This window comes from Tamandua tetradactyla, chromosome 14 (assembly GCF_023851605.1).
Source record: "Tamandua tetradactyla isolate mTamTet1 chromosome 14, mTamTet1.pri, whole genome shotgun sequence".
Classification (NCBI taxonomy): Eukaryota; Metazoa; Chordata; class Mammalia; order Pilosa; family Myrmecophagidae; genus Tamandua; species Tamandua tetradactyla.
In genome coordinates, this window is record NC_135340.1 from 64,693,991 (window position 1) to 64,715,134 (window position 21,144).

General features: G+C 40.6%; 1 protein-coding gene across 1 annotated transcript in view; it reads left to right on the forward strand.

Annotated features, from left to right (window-relative positions):
• Nucleotides 1–17,826, forward strand: part of SLC27A2 (solute carrier family 27 member 2) — a 64,669-nt gene extending 46,843 nt beyond the window's left edge. Inside the window, exons 6-10 of the mRNA XM_077127853.1 lie at nucleotides 7,760–7,850; nucleotides 8,490–8,688; nucleotides 10,164–10,261; nucleotides 15,042–15,172; nucleotides 16,237–17,826. Of these exons, the coding sequence (XP_076983968.1) occupies nucleotides 7,760–7,850; nucleotides 8,490–8,688; nucleotides 10,164–10,261; nucleotides 15,042–15,172; nucleotides 16,237–16,413 (696 nt within the window). The 3' untranslated portion in view covers nucleotides 16,414–17,826. The remainder of the gene's footprint in view (nucleotides 1–7,759; nucleotides 7,851–8,489; nucleotides 8,689–10,163; nucleotides 10,262–15,041; nucleotides 15,173–16,236) is intronic.
• The last annotated feature ends 3,318 nt before the right edge of the window (nucleotides 17,827–21,144 follow it).

Consider the following 21,144-nt stretch of genomic DNA (forward strand, 5'->3'; position numbering starts at 1 on the left):
TCTGAGATGTATGTTTATATCCAGCTAATGATATAACAGAGATTTCCTTGAGTTTTGGAGCTAACAAAAACAAAGAAACTAAAGCAAAAATCATCTTTCATGTCTTTGCATATTGGTTCTGCTTTGGCTAGTAGTTTCCTTCAGAGATTAACCCTCCTATCAAAAAAATTATCCCATGGTGAAAGCAAAATGCAAGGTCCTCTCTGTTTTATCTGAGCCTGGTGGAGCCTGCTTCATTCCTGAGCTTGTGTTTGCTCTTGGCCTTAGGAATTCCTCCATTGACAGTTTTCAGAAGTTGAATTCCCCTTGAAATAGACCTTAATCCTCTCCTGGATATTCTCCTGGATATCCTCTTCTAGATAGCCACACAATATTCTATTGTGTGACTTAATGCAAATAGTTCTTTGCGCCAGGACACTTTGACTTAACTGTATCTTGTATTCCTTTAGCTGTCTGTGAGCTGCTTCTCTATCTTTAGGACAATCGTGAGAGAGATCGACCAATACAAGTTTCCAGGTTCATCTTTTCAGTCTTCTACCAGATAGACTGGCAGTGCCATACAAGCACTCCAGTATGCACATAGAGGTTACTCTGCTCCTCTGGACCAGGGCCAGGGACCCACAGTGGGAGTACAGGATGAACCTACACCATGCTGGGGAGGGGGAGAATGAGGAGTCAGCAAAGGCATCAGAGCTTTTCCTACTGTTTTTACCACTGTTTTTTCTTCATTGGCACTCGCCCAATTACTATAACCCTTTAACTGTTTTCTGGAGTTTTGAGAAAGATGGCTCTGCCAGTTTTGTTAGTTGTTCAAATATTCTTTGGGTACACAGTTCCTGGAACATCTTATGCCCACCATCTTGGCCTACCAGAAGTCCAGGTATCAGTGTTTTTCTTAAAACTGTCAGCCAGGGTTTAGAACCACTGTCTTAGACTTTCAGGAGAACTAGATTGCATCCCAGTTCCAGGATCTAGTGAACATCTGTGTTTGCCTAGTAATTCTAGCAGGAAGATATTTCTTATTTTTAAGCCAGCTCACGTAGCAGTCTCTTTACCCTCTCAGTCATTTTATTTCCTTGGGATCTATGGACAATCTGTTCGCCTTTTTCATAGTCAAGCAATCAGCCTTCCAGATGACCAATTATTCTTCAAAATTTCAGGATTGTTCAGAGAATTCTGTGCCTCCTTTGGCTTGTGCACACATTGCAGTCACTATGCCTGGGGGCAGCCCATCCTGCTTGGCCACACAAGAGCTATACTGGAGCTGGCTGGGTAACCGGAATCACCATGGACTAGCCAGGAGAGAACAGAGTTCTGACACTGGAGTTCATCTCCCAGCTCTACTACATACCCACTGAGTGGGCGAGTCACTTATGTTCCTTAAGCCTCAGTTTCATCATCTGGAAAACAGAGATAAAAAGAGAGCCAAGCCCCTGGCCAAAACCCAGGGGTTTTAAAGGGAAAAAAGCTTTGTTGAAAGGATTAAATTAAATAACTTATAAAAGAGCCCTTAGAGGCTAGTGGCCCAATGCCTGTAAGATAAATAGCCATGAGTGATCATTAGCTGTAATGATTATTATCCACACATTCTTTATATGCTGGCCTGATCTCAAGGCATTCCTGAGTCAAGGAACGTCTCTGACAATAACAGCCAAACCCATTCTATACAGGTTTCTCCACTGTCCTCCAGAACTGTGCCATCCAATATGGTAGCCATTAGCTGCATGTGACAACTTAAATTTAAAGTATGTACATTAAATTAAAATTCAGTTTTCTAATTATACTTGTCACATTTTAAGTACTCAGTGGCCACATTTTGAACGATATAGGTATGAGACGTTTCCATCATGCAGAAAATTCCACAGGATAGCACTGCTGCAAGCTTAGAATTAATTTCCTATTCCTCACTGGAACTGCTGCTACGAGGGTCAGTCTTTTCTAGTAAGCCCTAGTCTAACCTGTATTAGTCCAAACATGGGAACCCAAGCTAACTGCAATTCAATAAAAGGGAGGGCAAAAACCTGAGGCCTTTCTCTAAGCATTCAGAGAATTTTAAATTTTCTAACTGATTTAACAGCAGCTAAAATTGAGGCATGATACAGGCTATGTTTCTATTACTGAGGCTTAAAAATATGGCTTACAAAGAAATTTTTGTAATAAAACCTGAGAAATTTAGAGGCTGGTGTTATATATTACTAGTTCTTTGCTTCCTTATTTATTGATTGCCATGTTTTATGGTCAGTTTTTCTACTTTAAAAAAAATTTTTAAAAGGAAAAGAAAGATAATGCCCCTGCAGTTAATACAGAAAGAAGCATTAGTTACTACCCAGAAATTTTGGGCAGTCTTGCAAATACACAAATCAACATCAATTGACCATGGATGCAACTTATTCTTTAATGAAGTTATCTGCTATTAAAAGCATGTGATTGGGACTTCCGGAGAAGATGGCGGCTTAGTAAGATGCGCGGGTCTTAGTTCCTCCTCCAGAAAAGCAACTAAAGAAACAGAAACAATACGAAACAGCTCCCAGAGTCACGACAGAGACCAAAAAGACAGCGTACCCCATTCTGGAACAGCTGAACGGGCAGGGAGAATCTGCTGCGGTGAGATACCCGAGGGGCACGCGTTTTCCCGGCTGGGGCGGCTGGCGACTGGGGTCCCCTCCACGCACGTGGCTCCCCGGTCTGACTGGGAACGTTGGATAGCGGGGCCCTCCCGTCACGCTTGGCGTTTCGGGCCAGCTGGGCAATTAGGACCGGCACTCTCCCAAGCTGCGCTGGCCAGCGACCCCCGCCTCCACGCGCGGTTTCCCGGGCCGACTGCCGTGCAGACAGACGAGCGCCACGAGCGCCACCTACTGGGCAAGAAAAGAAAAACAGAGCCCAGAGATTTCACAGAAAAAGCTTTCAACCAGCTGGGTCCCACACCCAGGGAAATCTGATCAAATGCCCAGACACCAGCAGAAAATAATGGATGACGCTCGGAAAATTGAAGATATGGCCCAGTCAAAGGAACAAACCAATAGTTCAAATGAGATACAGGAGCTGAGACAACTAATGCTGAATATACGAACAGAAATGGAAAAACTCTTCAAAAACCAAATCAATAAATTGAGGGAGGACATGAAGAAGACATGGGCTGAACAAAAAGAAGAAATAGAAAATCTGAAAAAACAAATCACAGAACTTATGGGAGTGAAGGACAAAGAAGAAAAAATGGAAAAAACAATGGATACCTACAATGGTAGCTCTAAAGAGACAGAAGCTACAATTAGTGAACTGGAGGATGGAACATCTGAATTCCAAAAAGAAACAGAAACTATAGGGAAAAGAATGGAAAAACTTGAGCAGGGGATCAGGGAACTGAATGACAATATGAAGTGCACAAATATACGTGTTGTGGGTATCCCAGAAGGAGAAGAGAAGGGAAAAGGAGGAGAAAAACTAATGGAAGAAATTATCACTGAAAATTTCCCAACTCTTATGAAAGACCTAAATTTACAGATCCAAGAAGTGCAGCGCACCCCAAAGAGAATAGACCCAAATAGGTGTTCTCCAAGACACTTATTAGTTAGAATGTCAGAGGTCAAAGAGAAAGAGAGGATCTTGAAAGCAGCAAGAGAAAAACAATCTGTCACATACAAGGGAAACCCAATAAGACTATGTGTAGATTTCTCAGCAGAAACCATGGAAGCTAGAAGACAGTGGGATGATATATTTAAGTTACTAAAAGAGAAAACTGCCAACCAAGACTCCTATATCCAGCAAAATTGTCCTTCAAAAATGAAGGAGAAATTAAAACATTTATAGACAAAAAGTCACTGAGAGAATTTGTGACCAAGAGACCAGCTCTGCAAGAAATACTAAAGGGAGCACTACAGTCAGATACGAAAAGACAGAAGAGAGAGGTATGGAGTAAAGTGTAGAAAGAAGGAAAATCAGATATGATATATATAATACAAAAGCCAAAATGGTAGAGGAAAATATTATCCAAACAGTAATAATACTAAAAGTTAATGGACTGAATTTCCCAATCAAAAGACATAGAATGGCAGAATGGATTACGACCCAGCAATACCACTGCTAGGTATCTACTCAAGGGACTTAAGGGCAAAGACACAGACGGACATTTGCACACCAGTGTTTATAGCAGCATTATCTACAATTGCAAAGAGATGGAAACAGCCAAAATGTTCATCAACAGACGAGTGGCTAAACAAACTGTGGCGTATACCTACGATGGAATATTATGCAGCTTTAAGACAGACTAAACTTATGAAGCATGTAATAACATGGATGGACCTAGAGAACATTATGCTGAGTGAGTCTAGCCAAAAACTAAAGGACAAATACTGTAAGGTCCCACTGATGTGAACCGACATTCGAGAATCAGCTTGGAATATATCATTGGTAACAGAGACCAGCAGGAGTTAGAAACAGGGTAAGATAATGGGTAATTGGAGCTGAAGGGATACAGACTGTGCAACAGGACTAGATACAAAAACTCAAAAATGGACAGCACAATAATACCTAAGTGTAATGTAACTATGTTGGAACACTGAATGAAGCTGCACCTGAAATATGGTTTTTTGTTTGTTTGTTTGTGTTTGTATCTTTTGTTTTTGTTTTTTTTCTTTTTCCTTTTTATATATATATATATATTATTAGTATTATTATTTTAATTCTCTTCTCTACATTAACATTCTATATCTTTTTCTGCTGTTTTGCTAGTTCTTTTCCTAAATCGATGCAAATGTACTAAGAAATGATGATCATACATCTATGTGATGATACTAAGAATTACTGAGTGCATTTGTAGAATGGAATGATTTCTAAGTGTTGTGTTAATTTCTTTTCTTTTTTTTGATTAATAAAAAAATTAAAAAAAAAAAAAAAAAAAGCATGTGATTGACTTGGAGTACTGACAGCGAGAGCAAACACTTAGACACAGACGTTTGGAAATGCAGAACCCAGCAGACATTGCTGTGTGCCTTCAGATGAGATGCTAAGCAAGCCAGAACCCAGAGTTGTGTCTTGGAGGAGCTAAGTGAAGGCCCACAGATGTTAAGAGAGGAAACCACTGGCATCAGAAGCTGGAAAAAACAGAACCTGGAACAAGGACCTATAGAGGCCAGTCACATGCCTCCCCACGTGACAGACATTGGCCTTTCTTGAGTCAAGGTATCTTTCTCTAGCTTCCTATTTTGGACATGTTTATGGCCTTAGAACTGTGAACTTATAACTTTATAAGTTCCCTTTTTAAAAGCCATTCAATTTCTGGTATGTTGCATTCTGGAAGTATTAATTAACTAAAACACCATATATTAGGGATTGAATTGTGTTTCCCCAAAATATATGTTCAGATCTTAATGCCAGGTCCTGTGAATGCAAACTCACCTGTAAGTAGGATCTTTGAAGATGTTATCAGTTACGATGACCAAACTGGAATAACCATAATCCAATATGATTGGAGTCCTTATAAGGAAAGGAAATTTGGATACAGAGTGACAGAGACAGAGAGGGCAATGTAATGGAGAAAAAGTTTCAGTTATGCTGCCACAAACCAAGGAATGCCATGGATTGTTCACCACCCACTAGAAGCCAGAAGAAAGGCATGGAATGAATTCTTCATTTAAGAGGAAGTATGACCTTTAATCTCAGACTTCCAAGCCTCCAGAACCGTGAGACAACTTTCTGTTAAGTCATCTAGTCTGTGGTACTTTGTTGTAACAGTCCCAGAAAACTAAGACACATGCTAATGAGAGTGTTAAATAAGAGATGGTTTGAGGTCCCCAGAAAAACAATCATCCGCTAATTCAGAATCCCACCAGTTATATAAAATAGTGGTAATTAATACATTATATTTATATAATCCCTAGTTCCAAACCTTCAAACTGGTATTCATAAAGCAATTAAAATTCTTTGGATTATAATTAAATGACATCTAAAACAGGAAAATTCCAATTATAAGAAGAAATTCATTCATAGGAAATGTACCTGGAAGTATTATGTATTTAAGTAGTCTGATGTATGCAACCTGCTCTCACATGTTCAGGAAATGGATGGATAGAAGATAGCTAGATAAAAATGGCAAAGATGGCAAAATATTAAAATTGGTGGATCTGGATAGCTGGGGGTGAGTTATGTTGGATTTCTCTGTATGTGATTTGTATTATTTTTGCAACTGTTCTGTAAGTTTGAAATTATTTCAAAATAAAAAGTTAAAAAAAAAGCAAGCGATTGATTAATTTATCACATAGACTTGCGTGTAAATTTGAAATGAGCACAGTTATCATGGATGATAGTAAAATCCAGTTACTGTCAAATTCGCATCCTTCTATCATTGCTCTTACTGAATTTCTTAAATTTCAATTCTTATACCATGAAATTATAGTATACATGAAATATAATGGAGTTTTGAAAGTTCTATAGTCATGGGAATGAAATAATTATACCATTGAACCTTAATATATTTGAGAAATATCTCTAGAAATGTAAAACATCTAACAGTGGCATACTGATAGAAGGTTATATAAGATTTTTAAAAAACCGTTTGTGATATGTACCAAAAGGCATGTATGAGAATGTCCATAGCAGCTTTATTTAAAGTACTCCCAAACTAGAAACTATCCAAATACCCATTAACAGGAGGATAGTTTAATAAATTGTGGTATATTCATGCTAGGGAAAACTGCATAGCAATGAGGAATAACAAGCCCCTGATATACACATCAACATGGGCGAGTGAATATTACTGGCATTATGTTGAATAAAAGAAGCAGACACAAAGAAGTACATTTATTTCACTTGGTTTAAATTTAAGACTAATTGATGATAATAAAAGTCAGAAGAGTGGTTAACTTCATGGGGGGTGAGTATTCGTGGGAAATGGGCAGGAGAAAACTTTTGGGGATGACGAAAACATTTTCTATCTTGACCTAGGCGGTAGTTACATGGGTGTATACCTGTTTAAAAATTCATCAAGAAGTACATGAGATGTATGTGCATTATTACTTTACTATATGTGCTGGCTTGAAACTGTTATTTACCACAGAAAAGCCATGTTCTTCTAATCCATTCTTGTGGGTGCGGACATATTATTGGGTGGGACCTTTTGATTAAATTATTTCCATGGAGATGCAACCTATCCAATTCAAGGTGGGTCTTAATCCATTCCTGGAGCCCTTTATGAGAGAGCCAGAAACATTTAGAGAGAAAAAAGAAACGCCCAGAGACACTTTGGAGAGAACTGATACAGAGAGCAGAGAGAAAAAACCAAGTGAAGGACACAGAGGGAGAGAGACGGCCCCGAGACGCTGAGAGGAGACCTGCAGGACACAGAGAGCCCAGAGAGGCGTCCCTAGAGGAGCAAACAAGGACATTCAGAGTGAAATTTGAATGAGCACATTCTCAGCCACTGGAAGCAGAGGCTGAGAGCAATGGAGCCCAGGAGCAAGGGACCTGCAGACGTCACATGTGCCTTCCCACATAACAGAGGAGCCTGGATGCCCGCAGCTTCTCTTCAGAGTCCGTGTGTTTTCCTTTTATGCCTTCATTTGGACATTTTCATGGCCTAGCAACTTAAACGTAACTTTAAAAGCCCCCTTTGTAAAAAGCCAATCCATTTCTGGCATATTGCATTCCAACAGCTTTAGCAAATCAAAACAATATATAAATATATAGATAGATGGTGTACCACAATAAAAAGGAAAAACTGTGAAGGAATTTTACTCAAAATGATATATTTTAATTCTGCTAGAAAGCAACGGCTTACGAGCTGATTAAATATGATGTGGAGAAAGATGAACCTGTTCGAGATGGAAATGGATATTGCATCAAAGTTCCCAAAGGTACAGTGAACTTTTGTTAAATTAAACTATTCCTTTTCTTATCTTAGCCAAGTGACTTTGAAAGCCTAAACATACTATTACTAAAATATGAAGAAACTTATCAGAGCTTTGTTTAAGCTCTCAAAAATGTTACAGAAATGCCAAAAAGTGCCAATTTACCACTACATTTTATGTCATTACAATTTTAAACCGAGTTAACATCCTCTTGCTTATGAGTTAAGTATTTTGTGGGAAGGGATATGTAATTAGGGTTGCAAAATTGCAGTTAGCTTTAAATGGTCTTTCAGGCTTAAACTACTATGCATTTATCTGTCTGTGCAGATCATTATTCCATAACAGATTAGCATTATAAGAATAACATATGTCAATATGTTAATATTTTTGGGTTTTTTTTGTTAACTTTTTAATTAATTAAAAAAAGAGTAATAGAAGCAAAAAAAAAAAATTACATATGTTAGGCCATATGGAATAATGTACTATGTATATGTGAGTGTGTGATATATATGTATATATACATGGAAAATGAAACTTCCTGCAGCCAGCTATAGCCAGTGGGTTATATAGCACTAATTTGAAGAGAAGTGGATAATATAATTTGCTTACTGCTATCACATAAAATAATTTATTTTTTTGCCTTAGGTGAAGTGGGACTCCTCATTTGTAGAATCACACATCGTACACCATTTAGTGGCTATGCAGGAGGAAAGACTCAGACAGAAAAGAAAAAACTGAGAGATGTCTTTAAAAAGGGAGACCTCTATTTCAACAGTGGAGATCTTTTAATGATTGACCACGAAAATTTCATCTATTTCCACGACAGAGTTGGAGATACATTCCGGTTGGTTTCTCTGAAACTAGTGCGCTAAAAAGAAGCATATGCTCAGTTTGTCTTAAATCAGACATCGACTTGATGGTACTTAGGTTAATGGTGCTTCATTTCCGTCTGTCTCTTTGAAGTGTCAACTCAACCTCCTGTATTCCCAGAGAATAAGGAAAGTACCTGAAGTGTTGCTCTGCAGTGTAGTTAGTTTCTTCTTAATTCAGCAACACCAGATGAGAGTAGGCAGAAAATGTGTGTCTGATTTTGGGAGTCTGAAAATCCTAGCCCATCAACTCCTCTCATTTATCTTCCTTTCTTACTGGTCACTTCTTAGGATACCCCGGGGTTTTCACACTGTTTCCAATCGTAGGACTTTTTTTCAGCTAAAACAGAATGCAAATTAATGTGGAGCTGATCTGATTAAAGAAGGGGTGAGGTGTACAGAACCCCACCTCGTCACCTCCTCATACTTTCTGTCTTCTACCAGGGGGGTTTCCCACAGAACCCCAGGTCAGCACAGTGCAGTTTGAAAATCATATTAAGAGACCACGAAATTAATTCCCAATAGTTGCACATTCCAGACTTTCTTCCTGTGTAAACCCCCTGAGGACAGGCTCTGTGTCTTTTGCCGCCCCCCACCCCCTCCCCCCAGCACTTAGCACAGTGTCTGACACTCATAATTATTGGTGAAGGAAGGAAAGGAGGGGAGAAGAGAGGGAGAGAGGGAGGAAAGAAAGAGAAGGGAAGGAAGGAATGGAAGTTGTCTGACAGGAGAACCGACCTCCCAGGCTCCCCTCTGCCTCTGATCAGGTGTGTCGTCAAAACACGTAAGCTTTCTCACCTCAGTCTTTTCCCCAATCATCTTCCTGGTTCCTTTCATCTCTAATAGTCCACAATTCAAGGGCCATATCATTATTTTATGCCACCTTCTATCTGGGTACTTCTGGGTGCGTATACACTTCTAGGAGATCTAAATAATTTTTTAAATGTAAAATAAATTTTAACTCTCTATTCAAAGAAAACTAGCCCCTGATTGAGTGTTAATATCACATTCTCCCTATACTTAAAGCATGGGATTTTTCTAGTTAAAAAGCTTTCTCATTGCCATAAGATGCCAAAATACAAGTATAATATCTTATTAAATAGAAGTACACTAGTTGAATTAGAAAGCAACTCGAAGCTAGCAAATGAGAAAAATGAGACAAGATGTGTTGACATTCATGTGTGATGTCTGGTGCCTTTCTTAGGTCAAGGCAGCATTGTAACATTAGAACAACATCATTCACATGGAAACATTGAAATTTCACATTTTATGACCTAGGTCTATACCACTGTCTTTTATTCTCCAAGAAATGCCTCTCCCATGACTAAGTTGGGGAGTTTGGGGGAATGAAATGGGGACGAGGAGACCAACCACCCCACAGACTTCTGCAGGAAACATCTGCTGCCAGTGCAACCTGGGTCACAAAAATTCTGCTGCTCTTTTTCCCCAGGTGGAAAGGGGAAAATGTGGCCACCACTGAAGTTGCTGACATAATGGGTGTGGTTGACTTTATCCAAGAGGTGAACGTCTATGGAGTGCCTGTGCCAGGTATTCACAAGGATATTATCAATCTATGCCTAAGTCAGTGCAGTACCCGTACACAGTTTTAACCCCACGGCAGAGTTTGTTGTTTCTTTCTCCTGTCAACTGGAGAATAAAGCAACTCTTTCAGTCACTAGGGAGAGAGGAGCTTATGTTTGGTTTATGTTCCATTATAAAGCCAAATCATTACATCTGAACCCCACCTTCCTCTGTGATTTAGCTCCCCAGCTGTTCTGGCTCTGGGGCAAGCTAAGTCTCTCTGAGTGGCAAGGTCTCATGCTGCGTTTGGCATGCCTCAAGAAGAGATATGTCACGCTGGGTGGCTGGGAAATGGTGTCTTAGACTCAGAACCAGGAGACACAAATAAGAGCAAGTGCAGTTGCTGAATGAAAACTGGGAAGGGGCTGATTTTGTCCAGACTCTTTTTTTAAAGCAGGTCTCTGACCGCAGCCCAACCCACTAGGTTTCAAAGTCACCGACAGCCTGGTGTCACCAAGGCTTCCCCTGCCTCTCTGCTTCTGCCTGCAGAGTGAGGCTGCCACAATCTGAGTTTGAGCCTAGGCTCCCCCACCTCCTGGCTGTTTTTTACTTCAGGTGAAACCAAAAGCAGGGATCATACCTTCCCTGCAGATAAGATTGTCAAGAAAACCAATTCATTTTAATTACATAGATACTAAACATATGATTATAAAACGTATATATGAGAATAAATCATTTTTATTGTTAAACCTCCAAATCACCGTCCAAATATAAGGTACTAGGGATATTATTTTTCTCTCGCTCAGGATCCTCACCTATATAAAAAGTGGAAATCCAAAATTCCCTTTTCCCTAAGCAGAGACAGTGTCACATGACCTTGTGTTGTCCTATTTTTTAAAGAATACTGGTGAATTTCTCTTGCCTGTTCCTCTCCGACACAGTGACGGCACCACAATTGGAAGCATAGCCACACATTGGGTCACTGAGTGGGACCCGAGGAGAATACACCAGACCTTCAACTGAACAGGCAACTATGCTCTGTCACGGTGGTCAGCCCTCACAGAGCCCACCCGGAACGCTGAGCATGCTCCTAAAACCTGAATTTTAAAAGGGTAACAACACAAAAGAGAATATATGCAGAGATGAGAGGAGCTGAGAAAATGGAACGGAATACCATGTCACATCCACTAGAATGGTCCTTCATTAAAAAAAAAAAGAAAACAGAAAATAATTATTGCCAAGGGTGAAGAGAATTAGGAACTCTTGTGCATTTCTGCACAGTGGAAAACACTTTGGTGGTTCCTCAGAAAGTTAACCACAGAAAAAATAAAACGAAAACAGAAAAAAAAATTACCATATGACCCAGCAATCCCACTTATAGGCATATATCTAAAAGAATTAAAAGCAGGGATTGAAACAGTTATTTGCTATGAAGCAGCATTATTCACAATAGACAAAAAGATGGAAGTAACCCGTGTCCATTAACCAATGAATGGATAAGCAAAATATGATGTATACAAATAATAGCATATTATTCAGCCCTAAAAAGGAATGAAGTGCTGATACATGGAACAACGTGGATGAACCTTGAAAGCATTATGTTGAGTGAAATGAGCCAGACACAAAAGGACACATATTCTATTATTTCACTTATATGAATTATCTAGAATAAGAAAATACATAAAGAGAGGAAGTAGATTACCGGTTGCCAGAGGCTGGGGTTGGGGTCGGGGGATGGGGAATTACTGCTTAATGGGTACAGAGATTCTAATTTGGGGTCATGAAAGTTTCACTAATGGATGGTGGTGATGGTGGCACAATATATGTATACTGAATTGTGAACATGAAAGTGGTTAAAATGGGAATATACACGTTACCAAAATTTTTAAAAAAAATTTTTTTAATGGTAGTGGAGGGACCTAGGCCAGTGCACCTTCAGTTAGAGTACCCAGAGTGGTGTCTCCACCCAGGAACTTGTTAAAAGTGCAGTTTCTGAGGCCCACTGCAGACCTACTGAATCAGCACCTCTGGGGTGGGGCCCAGGAGGCTGCGCTGTAACAAGCTAACCCAGTGAGTCTTGGCAACACTAACATCTAAAAAGCGCTGAAGCACAGATCTAGAAGTTCTGAAAATCTGGCCAATTATTAGAAACATCTGAGAAGTTTTAAAAACCCAACTCTAGTAGATCTCTGGGGTTTGGGACCTCAGAACCTGCATGCCTGTGTGTGTGTATGTGTGTAATTAAAAAAAAAAAAATTATTGCGGGGAAATAACATAAAAATTGCCATTTTTAAAACCATTTTTAAGCATACAGTTCAGTGTCATTAATTACGTTCACAGTGTTGTACAAGTATCACCACTCTCTATTTCCAAAATGTTTCGTCACTCCAGGCAGAAATTCTGTACCCAGTAAGCAATAACTCCCCATTCCCCTCCTCCCCATTCTCTGGTAACATCTAATCTGCTTTGTCTCTAGGAATTGCAGATTCTAGATATTTCATATAAGCGGAATCATACAATATTTGGCCTCTTGTGTCTGGCTTATTCATTTAGCATGTCTCCAAGGTTCATCCTTCTTGTAGCATGTATCGGAGCTTCGTTCCTTTTAATGCCTAAATAATATTCCATTGCATGAATTAAACCACATTTTGTTTATTCATCTGTTAATGATTGCTTGGACTGTTTTCTGCATGTCTTTTTTTTTAATTTCCAAGTGATTCTGAACACCAGCAAAGTTTGGGAGCCACTAATATAGAGCCAAGAAGAGGAGGCTAATGATTTTCAAATTGCTGGAGGGCAAGCAGTAGAAGGAGCAAGTGTGTTCCATGTTGCACCAGAGATTAGAACTAAAACCCATGGATCAAAATGACCAGTGAGCAAAAATTTAACCCAAGAATTTCCCTGTACCTATAAGGGTCCAACAGTAGAATGGACCGTCTTCTGAGATAGGGGGTCTCCCACCAGCTGGGGTATGTAAAGAGAAGTTGGACATCTATGGGGATCCTCTGATAATTTTTGCAGGGGTGAAAGACTGAAGAGGAAACTCTAAAGTCCCTCCCAACTTCTCAGTGCCTCACTTGGTGTCTTGCTTCCCATCCACAGTGACCAGCCCCATTCCAGTGTAGTAATGCAGCAGATCTGCCTAGAGTGAGGTACCCATCCACCATGGGTGATTCCCCATCTGAGAGGTCTGAGCAGTGCCTTTTACAGATCTCTGTTTTGGAACTGGAGTGAAAGTCTAGATTTGGACCTAGAATGGAGTTGAATTTTTCTAGAATGGAGTTGAATAGTCTAGAACTTCCTGTCCTCAAGAGAACTTTCTGTCATGATGAAAATGTTCTATATCTGAATGTCCAGCATGATAGCCAATAGCCACGTGTGACTATTGAGCACTGGCAGTGTGGCTATTGACTGAGGAATTGAGGTTTAAATTTGATTTAATTATAATTCATTTAAAATTGAATAGCCACTCGTTGACTAGTGACTATCATATTGGACAGCGCAGCTCTAGAGAAGCCCTGGCTTGGAGGTGACCTTTAAAACTAGCTCAGAACTACAGTACACTGGAACCTTTCCCCTGAAGTTGAACTAGCCCCAAAGCAATCTCTGGATGTTGAAGGAAGTATCTGAGACCCAGCAGGTTCATTCACCTCTCAGTCAGGTATTCCCACTGCCAAAACAAGAGCAAGGAGCCAGTCGACACTGAAGAATTCTGTTGCATCAGACCTTGCTTTAATTCTAAAAGGAGCTTATGGAGACATTTGAGATTCCTGAGACTGGAGCCTTTGGGACAGCTAGCAGGGACCCCTAGAGAAAGAGAGTCTGGTGCCCTACTCAGTCCCCATTATCCCCCACACTCCCCATCCCCGCCCTCAGATAAGAGGGTAACTAAATGAGGGTGTGTTTCCTTTCTTTTAATTTTTCCTTTTGTTTTCTGCCTTCCTTAGAGCAGTAGGTAAACACACAATCACCATGGGAGAGATTTCAGGACCTGAGTCCCAGGTGACAAAGGCAGTTCTCCTTCCCCAGCTCGGATTACAGCTAAGTAGTTGAGGGAAGTGGATCTGGACTCCCGCTGGGTCTGTTGGATCAGGTAGAAGATATATTAATACCTAATTACAACTCTCCTCCCAAGAAAACAATAGTAATTGTTCTCACTCTCTCCACTTCCAGCCCTACCTGACTGGGCAGACAGAGCCTTAATAGGCTGTTTTCTCTTTGGAGAGCCCAGCCTCTCAGGACGGATGGGCATCCTAAGAACATCCTAAGAACAGCGGTTCACCACTGTGGACCGAGGACTGATCACTGGCGTCAAACTTCCTTCAGCCCCCAGTTTTACCTGTTTCCCACTCCAGAGGTTTTCATCTGGGCTCTTAAGAAGAAGGGTGATAGTTACAGGGCCAGGATCTGGAGCCAGCCTGCCTGGATTCAGCGTGTGGCTGACTTTGAACAAGTCTTTTAACATCGTTAATCCTTAGTTTCTTCACCAGTAAAGTGGAGATGATATCTGTACCTCATCATAGAGTTATTTTGAGGATGACATGAAATAATCCATAAAACACACTTGGTGTAAGGCTTGGCACATAATAAAGATTCAGTCAACGTGTTTACTATTATTGTCACTTGAGAGTAACGGCAATGTAAAAGTTTGAAATAAAAATGTGAAATAAACTTTAAATAAAAATTTCAACCATTCAAAACAAATCCATGCCATAACATTGTCTCAGTTCACAGCTCCTTGAATTAGCAAAGCATCATAAAAGAAAGATAGCTGCAAACCATCTCATTTTTCTCACTTTATTTGTAGGACATGAGGGTCGAATTGGCATGGCTTCAATCAAGTTGAAGGAGGACCATGAATTTGATGGAAAGAAACTTTTTGTGCATGTTACCGATTACCTGCCTTCTTATGCAAGGCCCCGGTTTGTAAGAATCCAGGTGAGGCCTCTTGTTATCAAGTTCAATTATCTTCTCACTTGGAGACCCCTGTCCCTTAGGGAACTGCTCCTTTCCTATCATGGGGACGGCATTTGCAAAATGTTCACTCCCTTTCCAAGAAGTTCAGAAAGGAATGTCACAGATCAATAAGGAAGCAGGAATAACAAAGTATAGCTAGCAGAAACCCAGTTGTAATCCCTTTCTCCCTAAAATGGCAGGCCAGATCGTTCCACAACAGTATTAGCAAATAAACTCACTAAGCCTGTATCGACAAGGTATGATAGAAACTTAAAACAGAAACACTCTGCCCCTCCAAGTTTTGTTTCCAACTTTAAAGAATGATAAAATTCACTGAGTCCTAAAATTTGCTGCGATGTGAATTTTAATCGCACAGCATTAGCCAGTTGGAACTACCAAAGGTTTCACTATTATCACTAGAGGGATTTTTTTTTCTCTTTCTCAAACATTAACCCTCTGGTTAAACACTCTGACTTTTGGACTTTTAGCTCTGTAATTCTGTATCTGAAGATTTGAGAAGATTATAGGATTATTCCTGTTGCTATTCATAAAGAACCAACATTTGGTATGCAACTAGATGGTAGAGAGACATGAAATATCCTCAGATCATTACCTATTAAATGAAAGAGAAACCAGTCTTCAGCCTAACAGATAAACAAGCTCGAAACCAGAGTTGTCTGGAGATAATTTCTTCCCTTCACCCCCACCGTTAATCAAGATATTCCAGTAATACATGAAGCCTCACCAAGTGCCCACCTTCTGCTGTGAAATCTACATGCACAAATACCTTCCTGTTAGCAGCATCTCACTCATTCACAGGTGAACTTAAAGTTTTCAGGAAATGAAAATTACTTCTGCAAAGGGCCCCCTAGTGTAGACTCTGAAGACAGGCTGTATCCACGGTATACAAAACTTTCACAGCTCTCAAATGAGCCAGGAATGCCAAGGCAGGTTGCCAGTGTCCCTGCCCCACCCCTGCCACTCACCCTGCACCCTAATCTCTTTGCAAAACACCTGCCACAGTGTGCATTGTTTTATTTTTTCAGGACACCATTGAGATTACTGGAACTTTTAAACACCGCAAGGTGACCCTTGTGCAGGAAGGCTTTGAGCCTGCAGTCATCAAAGATGCCTTGTATTTCTTGGATGACAAAGCAAAAATGTATGTGCCTATGACTGAAGACATGTATAATGCCATATGTGATAAAACTATGAAACTGTGAATAGTCCCAGGAAGACAACTCATAACATTTCAAGAAAGAAACTGAACAGACCTAGTGCAACCATTTGATATAATCTGACTTTAATTTGATTGAAGATTGTGAGGCACAAATTTGTTTTTAGGAAATTATGCATACCAATAAGGGAACCTTTTGGTTCCCCTGAACCTTTGCAAGAAAAGACACTTTGAGATAATTATTTTTCATTTGGCACCTATTTTTTTTTTTTGCAAACAGCTTGTAGGAGGGAGAGTGTTATTTTTTTAACATGTAATAAAATAGATGATCATCAACAAATGAGAAAACGCTGCCTCTCCTGTTCTCTCCTGACTTTATTTGAAATGCAGCATCAGCCACACCAGAGCCTGACAGCCTCACAAGTAACTTTTTGTAGGTGTCCAATTCGCAGCGGTAATGGCATTCTCAGCAACAACAAAGGGAGCTGACCGATGGCAAGCCCAGTTGAACTCCAGCTACCATGGAGGGAGGCCAGCTCTCTCCACTAGTGAGCATCCAGGCCACTGTGTACACACAGCCTCATCCAACAGGTGATGACACCGTCTGTATTCCTGAAAGGAGCATAAATCTGTAGCATCAGAGTTCTTTATCTAAAAAAGTGCCCAGTAAATATTTTTCAACTACATCAGTGCTTGCAAACTTAAGCATCTTCGGGATTCATATAAGAAAGTGGACGAGAGAAGCAGGTTGAAAATGAAGTGGCAAACTTGGGACAGCACTACTCAGCTTCAGTCAGCTGATTATTGTCATGTAAGAATACAGGTCAGGAAGGGCCAGATCCTCTGATTATTCAGAAAACGGAAATCCAGCTATTACTGTGAATCTCCCAACTTTTAAAATGTGAAGTCTCAAAATTTTTAAAAATTCCATGCAGGTCAAACAAAATATATCTGGGGGCCAGTGAAGCCCCAGATTGGCACCTCTAGCCCTGCATGAATGTACGCCTGTGCCAGTTGCTCATCAGACCTGAGCTGGTCTCATTTCACCACCAGCCTTTGGCCAGTGGGAGTTGTTCAAAGGTCTGGTTCCTTCGGCGTGGCACAGGAGAGTTTGAGAACTCTTGAGCTCTTTCGGGCAGGTTTTTTCTTTTTTTTTTTTATTTAGCTGGTTGTTGGCTTTTTCTTAAATTGTGAAAAATAACATATATACAAAAAAGCAATAAATTTCAAAGCACTCCACAACAATTAGTTTTAGAACAGATTTCAGAGTTTGGGTATGGGTTACAGTTCTACAATTTTAGATTTTTCCTTCTGGCTGCTCCAAGACACCGGCGACTAAAAGAAATATCAATATAATGAATCAGGGTCATACTCAACCCTGTTATTTATGTTATTTAATATTTGTTAAATCCTATCTTCTCTTTTATAACCCCACCTTCTCCTTTGATCTTTTTAATTGACATATATTATATATTCACATACCATGTAATCATCCAAAGTGTGCAAGTGGTTCACAATATCATCATATAGCTATGCATTTATCATCACAATTGACTTTTTTTTTTTTCACATGGGCAGCACCGGAAATTGAACCTGGGTCTCTGGCATGGCAGGCAAGAACTCTGCCAGTGAGCCACCATGGCCCACCCCAAAATTGACTTTTGTTTTCTTTTTTTGTGAAAGTAACATATATACAGAAAGCAATAAATTTCAAAGCACATCACAACAATTAGTTGTAGAACAGATTTTAGAGTTTGGTATGGGTTACAACTCCACAATTTTAGTTTTTTTACTTCTAGCTGCTCTAACGTACTGGAGACTAAAAGAAAAATCAATATAATGATTCAACAGTCATACTCATTTTTAAACCCTACCTTCTCTGTATAACTCCACCATCACCTTTGATCTTCCTCTCACTCTTTAGAGGTATTTGGGCTATGCCCATTCTAACTTTTTCACATTGGAATGGGCTGTTGGTAATACGGGACAGGGGGATGGAACTAGCTGATGTTCTGGAAAGGCTGTTCCCTCTGCATTTATCTTATCTGGTCCAGGGATCCATCTGGAGGTTATAGATGTCTGGAAAGTTACCCTAGTGCATTGAACCTTTGTAGAATCTTCTGTAACACCCTAGGTGCTCTTTAGGACTGGCAAGAATGGTTTTGGTTGGGGATTGACAAGCTATGATAGATAACAATGTCAAACTGAAGCCTGCGTAAGAGTGACCTCCAGAGTAGCCTCTCGTCTCTATTTGAGCTCTCTCAGCCACTGATACCTTATTTGTAAACTTCTTTTCCGTCTTTTGGTCAGGATGGCATTGTTGATCCCAAGGTGTTAGACATGCTCTTTCTTACACTCAGCTGTCTCCCTCCCTGCATACACTCCTTTACCTCTACATGTATCAGCTGCAATCGGAGTTCACAGAAGCAGGTACATGTCAACAGCGCTCAAGATGACATGCTCCTTACCTAGGGTTTGTCGTGGCCCACAGGAGCAGGTGGTCACTAAGTGCATGCCCAGGAAGTGTGACCCAACATCACCCAAGTGCTACTCCCCTTTCAACCTCCCCAGTGACCTGGAACTGGCAAGGAGCCCCAATTCTCTCCCAGTTTTGTCCCCATAAGGCCCCAGGCAAACAGATGTAGGGATCCTCGATAACAAATGATGAGAGGGGCCCCACCCTCCCTTGCAACACTAGAAAAAAAAAATTTTTAATGCTTTTTTTTTTTGGCATGGGCGGACACCGGGAATCAAACTGGGGCTCCAGGATGGCAGGCGAGAACTCTGCCTGCTGAGCCACCATCACACCACCCAGAATTTTTTTTTTTTCCACTCTGTTCCTTTAGGTGATCCCTGAGAAAGCTCATGACCAGAGTCCCTGCCCCCACTCGTCATGTCCAACAGTAATCACTTCCTGAGTGTTAATGTGAAGAAGGCACTTGAAGATGGCCTAAGGAAAACACCAGAAATTTATGCATCTTTGTGAATTTTGCCAATAACTTAGAACTATCTTTGCTTGTGAGTTAGCACACTTGGGAATTTTAGCAAAATTCTAAGCATCTCTCCCCTTTTGTTGGCATTCCAGTGAGAATTTGAACCCACGTGAAGGGAAGTAGCATGACCCTTGTTTTTGAGACTTATCATGTTGTGTAATTGTGTTATTTGGAATCTTGTCAAAGTGAGCCAGGTCCTAAGCAAAGGTTGGGTCAAAGCAGGTATGGAACAGGTATCTTTTGGGGTGAGAGGTCAGCACTTAAACTGTTACCCAAGACATTAGAGAACGGGTAACCATTAAACCCTGACCAACTTTGACCCACGTTTTAAGCCCTCCAGTTAGAAACTCAGAAACCTGTGTCAAAAATCTCCCCACCCACAATCCCACCCCCACCCAGCACCCCCCGTTTCCCTCTCCTAGTCTGATGAATTCCCCAGTCTCCTGTTTCTCCAGACATCTCTGATTCTGGCCATAGCTCCTTTGTGATGCAAACAAGCCCAATGGCAAATGTGTACTAACACAATATTCTCAACACGTGGTTTGGAAGTGCCCATGTGCGCATATGCTCACATGTGAAAACAAAATTAAGCCATCACCTGTCACAGCTGGCCAATAGTTAAGACTGTTTTCTCTTTTTTAAAAGGGTCAGAAACTGCAGCCATAGAAATATCTGCACAAATCAGCTTCTTCAAGTGCAAATGAATATTAAAAAATATATATATGCTGATATCCATGTAAATCATTCAGCAGGTCTGATTTCAAATGCCTTGTTTGGAAGCATAATCGGTGCGTGGATAGGATGCTACAAGAATCAAAAGAATGGGGGGAGGGGTATAATTAGAAAATGCCCACACCTGAAATGGAAGCTCATAAGAATCAGTGTAAAAAGGGACCACCCAGCCGCAGTGACCCCCCTAAAAGATGATCTGCTAAATGTGTTTCTCATTCCTACATCTATTCTATAAGCATTTAATGAGTACCTGGTAGGGGCCAAGGGATCTACTCAGCATTCCTGTGATAAGGCTTTCCAAGCCTCTCTCTATGAAGCCAGGTAATACCTTCAAGGAAAGCTGACTGGAAAGACCCCTAAAAGGAATGCTGTTGTTCTCTCCATGTTTTAACTTTTCTACAATAAGTATTTTGTCATTACAACTAATGGGGCTGCCTAGAGTCTGAAGAAAAGGCAGCTAACAAGGCATCAAGCGGCACGACACCGGCACTATTGAAGGGGAGGTGGGCTGACTGGCCCACACAGGTGTGGATTCTCTGGGCTGCTATTTCTCCAAAGTGCAACAACATCTATGTTGTAGTAATAGTTGATGATGTAATGCATTGAGATCATCGATTTCCTTTTGCTCAGATTTCATCTTCTGTGACTCTAACCTCATAGGGGCAAAGAAGGTGTTCATCCAACTCATCGTTACATGCCTGATGCCTGGCACATGGGAGCCCATAATTATTTGCTGCCTGCTCATCAGGCAACCCTGATAAACATCTGGTTCCCCATGCCAGCTTTTCCACTGGGAGAAAAAAACTAAATAGATGAGCTGAGTCTTCTAGTTCATGTAGGACAGTGGTTCTCAAACTTTGGCACTGAGAGTTACTTGGAAGTAGAGTTCTGGGTCCTATGCCCCGCAAGTGAAATTAGAGTTTGAATCCGCAATTCTAACACATTCCCAGGTGTTTTGGGATGTAGTCGGGGGATTACACTCTGAGAACAACTGACATAGAAAAGTATTCTGAATTGCCCATTGTGTGTGCCTGGTTAGGGTAATTCAGTTC